The 15,546-nt window shown below is 42.2% G+C and overlaps 1 protein-coding gene across 3 annotated transcripts in view; it reads left to right on the top strand.

Moving 5' to 3' along the window:
• BCAR3 (BCAR3 adaptor protein, NSP family member) overlaps window positions 1-13,346 on the top strand; it is a 104,401-nt gene extending 91,055 nt beyond the window's left edge. For all 3 annotated transcript variants that reach the window (XM_039339743.1, XM_039339742.1, XM_039339744.1), the window contains 5 exons: window positions 3,385-3,500; window positions 6,254-6,425; window positions 6,921-7,032; window positions 9,954-10,166; window positions 12,357-13,346. In XM_039339743.1, the coding sequence (XP_039195677.1) occupies window positions 3,385-3,500; window positions 6,254-6,425; window positions 6,921-7,032; window positions 9,954-10,166; window positions 12,357-12,544 (801 nt within the window). In that variant the 3' untranslated portion in view covers window positions 12,545-13,346. The remainder of the gene's footprint in view (window positions 1-3,384; window positions 3,501-6,253; window positions 6,426-6,920; window positions 7,033-9,953; window positions 10,167-12,356) is intronic.
• The last annotated feature ends 2,200 nt before the right edge of the window (window positions 13,347-15,546 follow it).

The raw sequence follows: 15,546 nt of genomic DNA, 5'->3' as shown, positions 1-15,546 counted from the left end.
ATAAATAGAGCACCCCAGTAGTACCCCATCTAAGCACTGATGCCATCCAGATTGGCTTAATTTTGGAAAACTCCTGCAACATGTACCTTGAGGACAGCTTTCTCAAACTGTCCTCCATAAGCCTTGAATTGCAATTGCTATTATCCCCAGCCAGCAAAGCTAAGGAGAAGAGGGCTTGTTTTATCTATGACCTGAGACTGTTTCCTAGGTTGTTTGGACAGCAGTGAGACACGTACACCTCCGCAACAAGATCAGTTCAAGGTTTTTAAACTTGAATCTTCAAGTTGGTGCCCTCCTTTAGACATGCATTTAACCTATATCTTGGCGTAAACATCCCATTCAGGCCTAGAAAATGCTTGTTAATGGAGCGATGTTTTTGAACGGGATAGTGCAGGGGTAGGCAACCTTGGCTCTTTTATGACTCATGGACTTCAACTCCCAGAATTCCTGAGCCAGGAATTCTGGGAGTTGAAGTCCACAAGTCATAAAAGAGTCAAGGTTGCCTACCCTTGGGATAGTGTATCGCATTATTGGATTATGTATAATTCAGATGAAGGGGTTGAAGAGCAATCAAGAGACTACCTGAGGACAATCAGAAAATTATAAATTTGGGAAAGAAACGGTTGAAGTTCCAGAATATTGAAGGAAGAGAAGAAGAGAAGAAAAAGGAAAAGTTATGAAAAGTTAATAATTTTACCCAAACGAATGAAGAGTTTGGGTAAAATATCCAAATGAAGAGTTAAAACAATGACATTATAGATGCAGATAGTGAAGATTACAAATCAAGAAGCCAAAAACTGGGGGAGATTAATTGAAGCCCGCAAGACTGGAAGAGTTGGTGGCTCAAGAGATAATCACAGGTCTGGAACTTGCAGACAAGCTACTCTTGAGGCAAATATGAGACTTTTAGTCTAGAATTACTGTGCCTCATTAACTGAATTTTACTGAACTCTGGATGATTTTTTTTTAATCACATAATACCTCTTTTTCCACCCTCTTTTTTCCCCAACCTCCAGGCAGTTGACGCTCAAAACTAAAAAAGTTTTTAAAGCATGTATTCCAAGAAGGTATCCTTCCTTCCATCCCATGCTCTAAATTTAGCATTTTGTAATCATTGGCAGAGAGTGCCCTTGGACTAGGAAATAGATGGTATGCAACTGTCCAGAGTGTTTTAAGTTGTTGTCATTTTCTCATATCCCAAAGGCAGCATTTTGTGTGCTGCACTAGGTAGACCAGACCAGGGAAACAACTGCACAGAATGTCCATGCTACTTTTATTGAGATTGGCCATAATAACAGAATTTTACAGGCCTGACGATGCTATAGCACCTTTTCCTCTTCTCCTCTCCCCCCCCCACCTCTTCCTTATAGGTCAGTGAATTAGGGAAGTTTCTATGTGAGCTCCTTCCAAATGTTCTATGTGAATGTTCTGGATTTAAAATGCTTTAGCCGTTGTTGCCTTGGCACATTACCATCAAGTTCATCTTGCTATCTTTATACACATTTCCTCCTGTCATTCATTGCTTTACTCAGAAAAGCTGCTTGGGAGCACAAGCACACTCAGGCTAAAACATTAGTGAGCCAGAAGAGCAAGAATCAATCCCTCAATAACTCATCAATATTTGGGTATATATTCCGTAATCCCAGTTCTTGACAATGAATTTTGTAATGGGGAGGCTTATTGTAATCTGGTACTCTTTCTCTCCAACACTTTTTCTTGGAGGACTGTGGGCTAAGGGAAATAGATTAATTGATTGGGTGTAGATGTTTCCATGTCACAACTGAGATTGCCTGGAATTAATTTAAATAATAATAATAGTAATAGGCGCCTTGGGTGCAATCCCAAAACAACTGGAGCACCACTTGAACGCCATTGGCATTGACAAATTTGCCATTAGTCAATTGCAAAAGGCGGCCTTACTAGGAACTGGTTCCATCTTGCGATGATATCTGTAATACCATCAAACATCCACATCTGCCTATCCACATCTGCCTTGGTAAGGACTCGATAGGTAGACAAAATGCCAAATCCAGTCTGAACATCTGGCTGACTGTGCGATGATCCATAATAATAATAATAATAATAATAATAATAATAATAATAATAATAATAATAATAATAATAAAGTTGGAAGGAATCTTTGGAGTCACATTTAACCACCATCCCCCTGGGAATTAATTCATTAGGTTATTTAACACTGGTTTGGGGGTTTCTACAACAAATATTCTTTTCCCTTTCTGTAGCATTGACCCAGTTAAGTATTCTAGTGATCATTTGGAGGGGGGGAAAGGGAGGAAGTTCACCTCTAAAGGATGGAAAGCAAAGCTGTCTCCTTAAGTATCAGCTCAAAGGGGTGTGTGTGTGGGAGGGGGGGAAGGACACAGCTGTCAAGTTCAGTAGGTCATTGGGTAGAAAAGATGATGGGCAGGGGAGCTGGACCATGGGCCTCTTGTTTGCAGGAGCAAACGGAAGATTAAAGGTGTATTTATGCCTGCTGGTACAGGTTTGACAAATCCCATTTCACATTAGAGGCATTTGCAGGAAGTGTCAAGATGTGTGATCAAAGCTCTGCCCCTTTATATGCATGTGTGGAGGGCAGAGGGGAAGACAGTTGGAAGAAGTATTACCAAGGCAATGGGTCAGACAAGCAGTGCTTAAGCCTGGGCCAAGAAACTAATCTGAAAGAACATCTCTGACAAGCCTCCTCCCCTATTCACAATGGGAATAGTCTGATCCATCTTTATGTGCGCATCGTGTTGACAAACATTAAAAGGAGGGGAGCTTTCACTTTTCTACCTGCACGCGCACCACAAACCTCCCTGGCTTACAGAAACCAACTCAGACCGATTGATAATTAAGTTCTTTCTGCCTGTGAAGAAAATGTGGCTTGAAATACACCTGTTGTCTCCGCTTATCTTCTCTTCTGTTCAGAGTGTTTGTGTGGTTTTCCTAAAAGTTTCAGGGTTTCATTAATAACCCCTGGAATACTAACGTCAGTGAGTGGTGGGGCTGGGGGGAGTGGGTGGGAAGCAGGAGCCAAGAAGCAAAGACTGACTAGGATAAAAGCGGGTTTGGGCCAAGCCACATCCCTCTTTCAAATTCTGCATCGTACAGAAAGCAGCAGAGGGAGCCTTTGAAATGGCTAGAAAGGCCTTCCAGCGGAGGGGATAAAACTGCAGCTTGAGATGCAACAATAGAGACTCCTTTTGGGAAGGACCTCGGAGGTTTTCCATCAGCAACTGGGAGGTCCCCTCACAAAAAAGGCTTTCCTGGGCTTCTCAAGCCAGGAGAGCGCCCAAGATCCCTTTCCCTCAATGCAGGTTAATGTCTGGGCCGTCTTGATTCCATTCGGCTTTCTTTTGTTTGCACATTTGCCTCCGTCAGGTTGCTAGGATACTTGAGGTCTCCGAAGAGACGAGGAGGATCATGGGAGTGAAATCAGGCTTGGAGCTGATTACCTTGCCCTACGGACACCAATTGCGCCTGGATCTAATTGAAAGGTGAGCACTGTCTGCCGTTGTGTTTCTGCAATGTTGAGCTGTTATGAGGTGGCTTTCTGGGCTTCCTTCGAGGTCCACAGTCACAAAACCTGCAAGTGGGCAGTTTCCAGGTGGGTAGACTCTTCCCATGTTTCTGAATACAATCAGATTAGGTTCCTTATGCCCAGAATCCTGGTCTTATTCTCAAATAAGCAGGATTGGGCAGAGAAACTGCCTATGCATCCTGTTGGGGCTTTGGAGTTTGGGAATGAAAGGCCTGATGATGCCCATATTTAAGGAAGAGTTTTAAATGGTGTCCTGATAAAATAGGAGCCGCACTTCCCTTTTAAGTATTTAATTATAAATACACTTGTTAAGAGAGCCAGTTTAGCGCAGGGGTTAAGGCATCAAGTTAGAAACTGGGAGACTGTGAGTTCTAATCCTACCTTAGCTACAAAGCTAGCTAGGTGAAGTGGAACCAGTCAGTCTCTTTCAGCCTAGGAAGAAGAAAGCGAAGACAAACCACTTCTGAAATCTTGCCAAGAAAATTGCAGAGACCAGGCCAGGCAGCCATCAGGGGTCAACAGTTACCTCAGCGGTTCTCAACCTATGGGTTGCGACCCCATTTGGGGTCGATCGACCATTTTACGGGGGTCGCCAAACAATGCGATCCGCCATTTCCCCCCCTCGGGGCGCCGTCGCACATGCGCGCTGCGCATGGGGGCGCCGCTGCGCATGTGCGCCCGCATGGGGGTACCGCCACACATGTGCGCCTGCATGGGGGCGCCGCCACGCATGCGCGCCACGCATGCGCACCACGTTCATGTGACGGGGGTCGCCGTCACACAAACGTTGAGAAACGCTGAGTTACCTGAAGGCACCATATTTTAAAAAAAAATACACTTGTTTTAACGAGAAAGTTTGCATATCAAGACCTGAGGTCTAACAGCTTGTATTGCACAGATCTCTTACATAAATGATCCTGCAGATCAAGTAATAAACTGTTAGCTTAGAAAAACCCAAGGATTCCAACTTTACCTAACCTTTGGGGGGGGGGAGGGGAAAGTAAAATGCTGCAGTTTGGAGATGTTAGCCAAGTTGTTAAGGTTTCCTGCTCCCAGTTTGAGAAATGTCCCTTGTATGAATACCCTTTTTGGCAGATAGTTTTTCTTGCTGTGCCATAAGAGAACTCACCTTGAGACATCTTCAAATAGTCGCTTTCATTCATCTCTCTGTCAGCAGATATTTCCCTCTTCCCCCCATCCCGACTTTTCCAGGTGAACTGAGTCTTTTCTTCATTTCTTAAATTTGGACAGATGCATTACTATCTCTTCATGTTTATCAAATGGAGCTCACGAATGCTTTCACTAGAGATTGTTTAAAGGACAAGGTCTTTCCTAGGATAAAGGTTCTGTCCATCAAGGTTGTTCCTCGTCCCGGAAACACAGAAAGTGGCATATTATAATTAGGGCTCTTTGCTCATTAGGGCAGGGTTAGGGCTTCCACAGATGCCAAGATAACATCACTCAACCTTTCCCAGAGTATCAAAAAGGCACTAGCTGTGCAATGTGGATCACAGCGCCAGGCTGATATGAGCTTATCATGATAATCATCATGTATTGTGAAAATCCAGTGCTATTTTCTGAAGGACTCTAAAAAAAACCACCATATGCCAGCCAGCAAGCAATAGAGTGGAAGTAAAAGCGGGTGGTGGTGGTGTCGCCTCTCTCGTTTACTTCAAGAGTAAAAAAGAAAACAAAAATCCTCCCTTTGCACACAATGGGTGAGAACTACTGAAGTCCAGTTTCAGAACTGTCCTCATATTTGCCTAAAGCATAATGGAAGGCCTGAAGGGTTATAGATCCTTTGCATCTAAAGCTTCTTCTTTCCTAAACAGTATGTACCAAATTCTCCCCCTTATTCTCTCTCCCAGCATGGAAGCACCAGTAGTGTGGATGTGGATGCTTTTGCACTGGTTCAACTGATGCTGATCTTTCTGAGGTGCTATTGTTTCATTGCAGAATTTAATTGGTTGCATTCATTTACTCAAATCTTATTAAAATATATTCTGGATTAATTGCACAGGAAAATGTTAAGAATTATCTTAGATCCAGTCTTATTTATAGTGGCTATAAATCTATGGAGCATGTATTGGATTTAAGGCAATTCAGATTTTAGATTCCACCGATTTCTGTGGGTCTACATAGAGTGAAGTGTCCAGCCAGGGGGCAGCACTTACCCAATGTTGGCTGATCTCAAAAAGTTAATACTCGGATGGGAGATTAGAAGGAAAGACCAGGAGTTGCCAGCTAGGAAGTTGAAAAGGCATCTCAGAAGAAGAGAGTGGTAAATCAGTTGCCCAGAAGACTACAGGGACATGATCACGAAGTCAAAGGATCTGACCTCAGTTCAAAAGAGATCCAATCTTTAAACAGAATAGAATTTAGATCAAGTTAGCTTGAGTGTGTGTGCTACGATACCTGAAGCACAGGAAGAACAGTGTTTATCATAACTCTATAAATTTTAAAAAAAGGTCAATATAAAATCAATCAGTTCAAAATACTCCCCTTTTTTAACACTCAAGAATCCTATAATCGGCAGGCGTGCAATTCTCTGTACCGGTTTCTTTTGGTTCTACTTATCAAAGTGATAATGGGAATATAGTGATGCCAAGATCCCAAGCCCCCCCCCCTTTTTTTTCTGTTGTTGCTTGAATTCACATGGAGTATAGCATCTTTTGGTTGTCCTGACTACGCCTGATTTGTTTTCTCTAGGCATTCTACGATGGCAATAGGAATTGCGGTGGATATTCTCGGCTGCACGGGAAATTTAGAAGAGCGTGTTGCCACTTTAAACAGGATTATCCAGGTTGCAGTCGAACTAAAAGACTCCATGGGCGATCTGTATGCCTTCTCAGCTATAATGAAAGCTCTGGAAATGCCTCAGGTAAAATGGAAATCTTAATACGAGGATATTGAGGATAATGAATATTGCTCGAAAGGCCAACAATATACAAACAAAACCCACTGTTGCCAAGGTCCATTAGATCTGCCTCTGGGGATCTCCCTGTTCTCCACTCCCGGCTGGCAGCTGAATATTTATTGAAATGAACTGCTGGTTTAAAGGAATCAGCAGGAGATTTTTCACACTCCTTTACTGTGTTTTTGTTGAATGACTACCTGGGAAAAACCCACCTGAAATCATAGGCAAAAAGCTCTCTTTGAAACTCTTTTAAGTGCATCCTAGTTGGGGGAGGGCTGGTCGTAAAAATACACACACACACACACACACACACACACACACACGAGAAGTCCCTCCCCGTTTATCGTGCCATGCCTTGGTTTTGATGGAAGCCATCTTCCATTGGGCTATGTTCCATAATATTGTAACTTATAGCAGGAAAGCATTCTTCAGAGCTTCCCTCTTTTTTGCCCTCTGTAGATTGCCCGGTTGGAGCAAACGTGGACCAGCTTGAGGCATTGTCACACACAAACGGCCATTTTGTATGAGAAACAGCTGAAACCTTTCAGCAAACTCTTATACGAAGGAAAAGGTGAGCGTGTGGATATCTAGTTATATAATGTTTTTCATTGTTGCCGAGGGATTCCAGTTAAGCCTTAAGGGCATATCCTTTATTTCCTGAATGGAAAGTGTGTTTAAAAAAACGAGTCATGTCCTATCAAGGACAGCAATGCTTTGCTTTTGTTATTTATCTCATCTGGAGAAGAATAGAGATCCTGTAGCCAAAGAATATATGTACAATTTGCTCATGTGAAAGAAAAAGGCCGATGGACTTTCTCTAGATTTTTTTTTTAACTACTCCAAAGTACAGTTCATTTAGTGGCTGTTTGAAGTTACAACGCACTGAAAAAAGTGACTTATGACCGTTTTTCACTTACGACTGTTGTGGCATCCTCCATGATCATATGATAAAAATTGGGATGCTTGGCAACTGACTCACATTTATGACAGTTACAGGGTCCTGGGGTCATTTGATCCCCTTTTGCAACCTTCGGACAAGCAAAGTCAAGGGAGAAGCTAGATTCCACTTCATGACCGCATTATTAATTTAACTGCAATGATTCACTTAACAACTGTGGTAAGAAAGTCGTAAAAATGGGGCAATTTCACTCAAATGCCTCAACAACAGAAACTTCGGGCTCAGGTGAAGTCATAAGTTGAGGACTACCTGTAATTGTCCTAGGCCTCCTGTTTTGTCATAAGAATTGGTTGCATAATGAATTTCCTGGAGCTCCGGTGAAAAGTGATCAATGATCAGTTTTCTTGCCAAAGGGCTTTTATGAAAAGAAAGCTGAATTAAAAAGGGAACAATATCTGTCTCTACACTCGATTCACACTGAATGGGGTATTTAGATATATATGTTGTATGTATCTGTATATATTTTTAATCCAAATCATCAGATGTTTTCTGCAAAAGTATTTAAAATGTTAAAATCGGGGGGGGGGGGGAACAATAAAAGTACTTTTGAGCATGAATGTTGTATTTCAAGGTACATTCACAAGACATGGCACATATAAATATAATAAAGTATATGTAATATATAATGCAACAGTGAGAACCGAACACGGAACCACTGATTGGTTCAAAATTGGGAAAGGAGTCCGGCAAGGCTGTATACTGTCGCCCTGCCTATTTAACTTATATGCAGAGCACATCATGAGAAAGGCAGAGCTAGATGAATCAAAGTTGGAATTAAGATTGCCGGGAGAAATATCAACAACCTAAGATATGCAGATGATACCACTCTAATGGCAGAAAGTGAAGAGGAACTAAAGAGCCTCTTGATGCGGGTGAAGAAGGAGAGTGCAAAAGTTGGCTTGAAACTCAACATTAAGAAAACCAAAATCATGGCATCCGGCCCTCTCAATTCCTGGCAAATAGATGGGGAAGAAATGGAGGTAGTGACAGATTTTATTTTTCTGGGCTCCAAGATCACCTCAGATGGGGACTGCAGCCAAGAAATTAAAAGACGCTTGCTCCTGGGGAGGAAAGCTATGGCAAATCTAGACAGCATTCTAAAAAGCAGAGACATCACCCTGCCAACAAAAGTGCGTATAGTCCAGGCCATGGTTTTCCCAGTTGCAATGTATGGCTGTGAAAGTTGGACCATAAGAAAGGCTGAGCGCAAAAGAATTGAGGCCTTTGAACTATGGTGCTGGAGAAGACTCCTGCAAGTCCCTTGGACTGCAAGGCGTTCAATCCGGTCAGTCCTAGAAGAGATCAACCCTGACTGCTCTTTAGAAGGCCAGATCCTGAAGTTGAAACTCAAGTACTTTGGCCACCTAATGAGAAGGAAGGATTCACTGGAGAAGAGCCTAATGCTGGGAAAGATTGAGGGCAATAGAAGAAGGGGACGACAGAGAATGAGATGGCTGGATGGAGTCACTGAAGCAGTAGGTGTGAATTAAATGGACTCCAGAAGATGGTAGAGGACAGGAAGACCTGGAGGAACGTTGTCCATGGGGTCGCGATGGGTCGGACACGACTTCGCAATTAACAACAACAAAAAAATATATATAATGCAAGCATTTAAAACAATTATATATCAATAGGCAATTCCTTAAGTGGATACTGAAACTGAGAAGATTCTCTTCCTTATTTCCAGCAACTGGAAGGAGGAGCGCTCAGAATGAATTCTCTGATGACTAAAGTGCCGGTAGAGACATGGAGAATGTTTGATACTAAATCAACTATGGCTGTACCGACCAGAACTAGGCCCCAAAATAGACCTACCTGGCCAAACATTGTAGAGAGACAGTCCTTGACTTACAACCACAATTGGAACTGGAATTTTAGTCACTAGAAAATACAGTCATTAAGTGAGTCACCCATGTAACTGGGTCCAATTTTACTGCCATTTTTACCAGGGTCATCAAGGGAATCAATCCAGCCGTTAAAGTGACTTACACGAATCATTAAGTGAATCCATTTTCCCCCAATTGGCTTTGCTTATGTAGAAACTGGTCAGGAAGATTGCAAGTTGCAATCATGCAACCATCGTAAATACAAACCGGCTGCCAAGTGCTCAAATTGCAATCACGCGACTACGGGCGTGGGGCAATGGCTGTTAACGTTGAGGACGGGTTGTCATTCCCCCCCCCCCAAGGCCATCATAACTTTGAACCATCATTAAATGAACAGTTGTTGGGACCTACCTGTAGTCACAGAGGGTGTTGATGCTGCATTGCCCTGAAAAACCTAAGGGGATCTTTGCTTGGTATCGAAAGTTGCAGGCCATAATCTAGATCAGGGGTAGGCAACCTTGGCTCTTTTATGACTCGTGGACTTCAACTCCCAGAATTCCTGAGCCAGCCATGGCTGGCTCAGGAATTCTGGGAGTTGAAGTCCACAAGTCATAAAAGAGCCAAGGTTGCTTACCCCTGATCTAGTAGATCAGTTTTGTCACATTCATTGGTGCTCACTTTAGATGCTTTTCATCTCTTCATTTTCAGAGATCACTTGTGTGTCGCAAAACGTCGTCACTGTGCCATTGCTGGTGCCTCTGGTTACCCTGCTGGAGCGTCAAGCTGTGGTCTTTGAGGGAATGGATGTGTGGGAAAACACTGACCAGAGCTGTGAAATCATGCTGAAACATTTGGCGACAGCTCGTTTGATAGCACAAAACGCTGAGCAGTATAGCGCAAATGCAGAAAGGATCCTTACAGGTAGGGGGAAAAAAAAGATAATAGTCCTCTTGAGATGGCTGTAAGGCTTTTAGCAGTTAAGCTCATAAAAAAGAGACACAGGTAGAATCAAGCCCAGGGCTGTGTAAATGCAACCTTATACAGCAAGGTTGTTTCCACCCTTATTTGTGTGCCTGACGGATGATTATGTTTCTGGTAATTTAGAGAAAGCAGCGGCTTTACCCGAGTTGACCCGTGTCTCTTCTCATTCCCTGAACTGTAAACAGGAAGAGCTGGGATTGGACTGACTTTTACAATATCGCTTGTAAGGAAATATGTGGCCTTTCTAGGGACTTGTCGTGACACATTTAGCAACTTTAGAACGTATTCTTAGCTTCCTCTGGAGAAAAGCTGCTTCCAAGATGGTAAAAATGGGTTGGAATGTTTATTTTTAAAAGAGTAAAGCCAGGGCTTAGTTTAGTTGTTCCTTTTGCCCTCAGAGGCAGAGATGTGACCATGTAGAAAAATCAGCATCTAACTGAGATTCTGCAACAGCGTTTCTCAAAGTCGGCTCGAAGATGTGTGGACGTCCACTCCACAGAATTTTCCAGCCAAGTCGACTGAGGAATTCTAGGAGTGGAGGTCCACACATCTCCCGAGCTACTGAAGTTAAGAAATACTGCTGTATAAGCCATAATTTGTTGTATATACCAGTGGTGGCGAACCTATGGCACAGGTGCCAGAGGCGGCACTCAGAGTCCTCTCTGTGGGCATGCACACTGTCACCCCAGTCCTAGGCCTTCAGCTGGCTTTTATAAAACCTTTTTGCTTTAGGCCTCTGCCGCCGTGTGCAAAAACAAAAAACAAAAAAGGGTTCAATCAATCAGTCAATTTCAACTTCTCGTGGGAAAAAAAATCTTGCAAAGTTGGAATTGATTGATTGAACATTTTAGTCCCACCCAGTCTGCAGTTACCACCGCAGCCACGCCATGCCCAGCCAATGGGCCACACCCAGCCCATGGGCCACACCCACTGGCACCCAACGATGCATAAGTGCGTTTTGGGTTGCAGTTTGGGCACTCGGTCTCTAAAAGATTCACCATCACTGGTATATACTCTCTGCATGTGTATTTCGAATGCCATATTCATTCAACATGGAAAGAAATATTTGCAACTGGGAGATGATTTACACTAGATCAAGTACTTTGCCCAGTATATTGCCATGTTTTCTCCAGGGAGAATCTACAGCACAGGTCGGCAACCTGCGGCTCCGGAGCCGCATGCGGTTCTTTGAGCCTTCCCCTGTGGCTCCCAGCCTCCTCTGTCTTTGTAGAGAGAGACAGAGACAGAGAGAGGCAATTGCGCTTCCCTGCGTCAATCTGTGTGTGTGTGTGTGTGTGTGTGTATTTGTGTTTTGTGTGTGTGTGTAAAAGAGAGTGTACTCACATATTTTCCGAGGAGCTGAAAAGCTTACTGGGCGGAGCTCCTCCCTTTGCTGCATCTCTGCAGGAAGCAGGAAGCAGGAAGGGCAGGAGAGAGCTAGCTAGCCCAGCTAGGCTGACTCAGGAATTCTGGGAGTTGAAGTCCATCAGTCATAAAAGAGACGAGGTTGCCTACCCCTGAGCTTCTTGGACAATAGCTTGAAGCTTGCCAGGTGAGCAGCAGATAGGAGAGGGGGGGAGAAAGAGAGAGAAAGAGAGAGAGGGAGGGAGAGAGAGAGAGAGAGGAGAGAGAGAGAGAGAAAGAAAGAGAGTGGGGGAAGAGGAGTGGCAGACCAAGGGCAGATAGAGAGGGAGAGAGAGAGAGAGAGACCCTTTTGACATCTAAAATGAAGATAACACTGCATATATCCTTTTTTTAACCTGTGTGTGTGTGTGTGTGTATATACACACACATACATACATATACATACACACACACATACACACACACAAATACCCCCACACACACAGACACGCACACCTATAATAAAGGTAAAAAAGGATATATGCAGTGTTATCTTCATTTTAGATATCAAAAGGGTTTTGCGGCTCCCAGTGTTTTGTTTTTGGTGGGAAATGGGTCCAAGTGGCTTTTTAAGTGTTTTGGGTTGCCTACCCCTGATCTACAGCAACCTCAAATCATCAGCTGCAGTCAAAGGTGACATGCAGCTTGGCTTAAAACACACGCAGTACTTGGTGCCGAAGACTACGTTTTATAGTAACGTTTGTACATTTTCCTTTTCTTCACCAGGTTTTCAGCCAGACGATGCAATGAACGAAATCTTCAAAACAGAATTTCAGATGAGATTGCTCTGGGGCAGCAAAGGAGCCCAGGTCAACCAAAATGAAAGATACGAAAAATTCAATCAAATTTTAACTGCACTCTCCCGAAAATTAGAACCCCCCCTTACCAAGCAGACTGAAAATAGAAACGCCTGATGGACTCTCAGCTAAAAAGAAATTGGCAGAACTGCCAAGAAAGCATTGTTTTAAAAAGAAAGCTGTAGTAAATGTTGCTTATTTCTCATTTCCCTGTGACAAAACTGATCTACTAGATCAGGGGCAGGCAACCTTGGCTCTTTTATGACTCGTGGACTTCAACTCCCAGAATTCCTGCAAAGACTGCCCTCCCCCCAAAACCCTTCCAAAAAAAAAAATACTTCCTTAGGAATATCTACTGTCTGCCAACTCCCTTCTATGCTGCTATGTGATTTAAAAAAAACCTGTATTTCCCCACTCTCCCCCCCCCCAAAGTTTCAGGCCAATCAAAAATCATATTGCAAACACAGCATCTATAGCCAATTGAAAATCAGGGCACTACTTCATGGATTATTATTTTAACTTTTATTCCAAATAAACTGCTATAACCCTAGAGGGGGTGTGGAAGACTGGTGGTTATACTGTCAAAAAGTTTTTTTTTTGTAAAGTTCCTCTGACATCAAGCAGAATCTGTAAACTGTATTTATGTACATTTATTTATGAGTTGCTAATAATGACTTGTGATTTATAAAGGATTATTTATTTGCTATGATTGTTGCCTTTCATGGACACCTCCTATCCGCTATTAAAAAAGTGATCATTTTAAGACTTATATCCAGTAATGTTATTAACAGTCTATTTTGTAAATATAAATAAAAGTTAAGAGATATCTTTTTAGGAGATATCAGTTGTATGATATCCCTTAAATAGATGTGGAAAATTTTATAATAGCTGTGAATTAAAGAGTAACACTTGAAATATTTTAATGCCTTATTTTATTATGTCAGTGAAACACAAAATGACTGGTGTGGGGATTCAACACATTAACTGTATCAAGTCACACAGTTAAGGTAGTAGCAAGATTATGTACTGCGCTTTCTTTATTGCTGCCAAATATTGCTTCCTACTTTGGAGTATCATTGATAAAATATACTTCCTCTCAAAACATTTGTATGTTGCCCACTCCCATATATAATAGCTTAGAGCAGTGATGGCGAACCTTTTAGAGACTGAGTGCCCAAACTGCAACCCCAAACCCACTTATGCATCGTCAAGTGCTGGCTGGATGTGGCCCATTGGCTGGATGTGGCCCATTGGCTGGGTGTGGCCCATTGGCTGGGCATGGCTGCGGTGGTAACGGCAGACTGTGTGGGACTAAAAAGTTCAATCAATCAATTCCAACTTTGCAAGATCTTTTTTTTCCCCGCAAGAAGTTGAAATTGACTGATTGAACCTTTTTTTTTTTTTTTTTTGCACATGGCGGCGGAGCCCTAAAGCGAAAAGGTTTTATAAAACCCAGCTGAAGGCCTAGGACTGGGGCGACGGCGTGCATTCCCACAGAGAGGGCTCTGAGTGCCACCTCTGGCACCCGTGCCATAGGTTTGCCACCACTGGCTTAGAGCGGCCTATTATAAACACAATTGCAATCAAAAGCAATTAAAACAATAGCACTAAACACTAGAATTGTGAATCACAAAAACCGATTAAAAAGCGTGGCAAATCTGCAACCCTTAATTTGAGGCAGAGTTGGGGCAATTGGATGGAGCTGAGTGTTCATTGGCCAGATGCCTTTCCTGATGCCATGCTGAGTTCTCAGGAGATATTTTTTCTCTATGCCCTAGGACAGAAATATCTTGTCACTATCTAGGATTGAACTCTCAACCTTTTAAGTGGGAGACAAACACTAGACCACCAGGCCGCTCTATGTATGATTGGTGTGTGGGTATCAATCTATAAATGTGCTAACTAAAATTACACATAAAATGTATCTAAAACTGCATAGACTTATCTATATAAACAAGAACATGAGCTATTAAAGTCCAAATGACTCTTTTAAACTGCAAAACCTAGCCATGTGCATTGTAATACACGCCAGTTCATCTGCAAGCAGCATCTGAGCATAAGCTGAATCTGAGCAATATCAGGAGGAAAAATCAGATGTCTCTCTAAAAAGAACACCAAAAGTAGTATCCTTCCATGTTATCCATGTCTCCAAAATCACAAGGGCAGAGCAATGCTACTTTTTGTATTTGCCATCCAAAACTGAAGGGAGAGCACGGTACAGTCTCGGACAAGAGTGAAAGCTTTCCTATGGATGGGTGTTTCTGGTTGTGTGAAATAATAGGCAGCAATTACTATGTACCTGCTGATGAGAGGAAGGCCAGAACCTTCCATAGACAACTTTGTTGGACACAGTTTTCAGAGCGCCCAATATTCACGGTCCATTTTATGTTCTACTCATTCGCTTATTATAGTCACATAAATTTGAGCCTTTTCAATGCTTTTTCCATTGTTCACGACTATTGCCAACATCCTCAACAAAACTAAGCATTCTGGACTTAATAAAATTGAAACCTCTTGATGGCATTTATCCATATCTCTTATCAATCGTATTTTCTACGAAGTTACTTTAAATGTCCTCAGGTATTTTGGTTTAATAGTCTCAGATCCAAATATCTTCACATTCAGCAGCATGGTGGGTTTTGTTTTCAAGTGACTGATTCTACCCATACTAATTTATATGGATTTAAAAAAAACAACAACAACCAAAAGGTTTTAAAATATATGTGCATGTCTTCCACTATTGCAGGTTTTTAAAAATAATTCTCTAGCGAAAAAATTAAGAGTGAGAGCGGTTTCAATGCTATGAGTTTTCACAAGCAATAATGGATTAAGTATCTATGATATATATATAAATTTCACCAGGTAAATTTTGGTAGTTCTGCACTACTGTGAGCTAAATTAGCTTTTTTTTAGGATTTACATTTCATTATGGAAATAAAATTTAAAAATTTGATTTTTTTTTTGTTTTTTGTTCTAACTATACAGACCTTTGCTGTTTTTAACCAGTAAGCCAATTTACTAACTAATCCGTTTAAGGTCGTACACTGAGAACAAGAATACATCATCTCTTCTTTTTCTCTCCTAATCAAATATCCAATGACAACTTAAGGAAAAAGAAG

Source organism: Crotalus tigris, unplaced genomic scaffold (assembly GCF_016545835.1).
Source record: "Crotalus tigris isolate CLP2741 ecotype Arizona unplaced genomic scaffold, ASM1654583v1 scf7180000017739.2905288, whole genome shotgun sequence".
Classification (NCBI taxonomy): Eukaryota; Metazoa; Chordata; class Lepidosauria; order Squamata; family Viperidae; genus Crotalus; species Crotalus tigris.
This window is presented reverse-complemented; position numbering and strand designations above follow the sequence as displayed.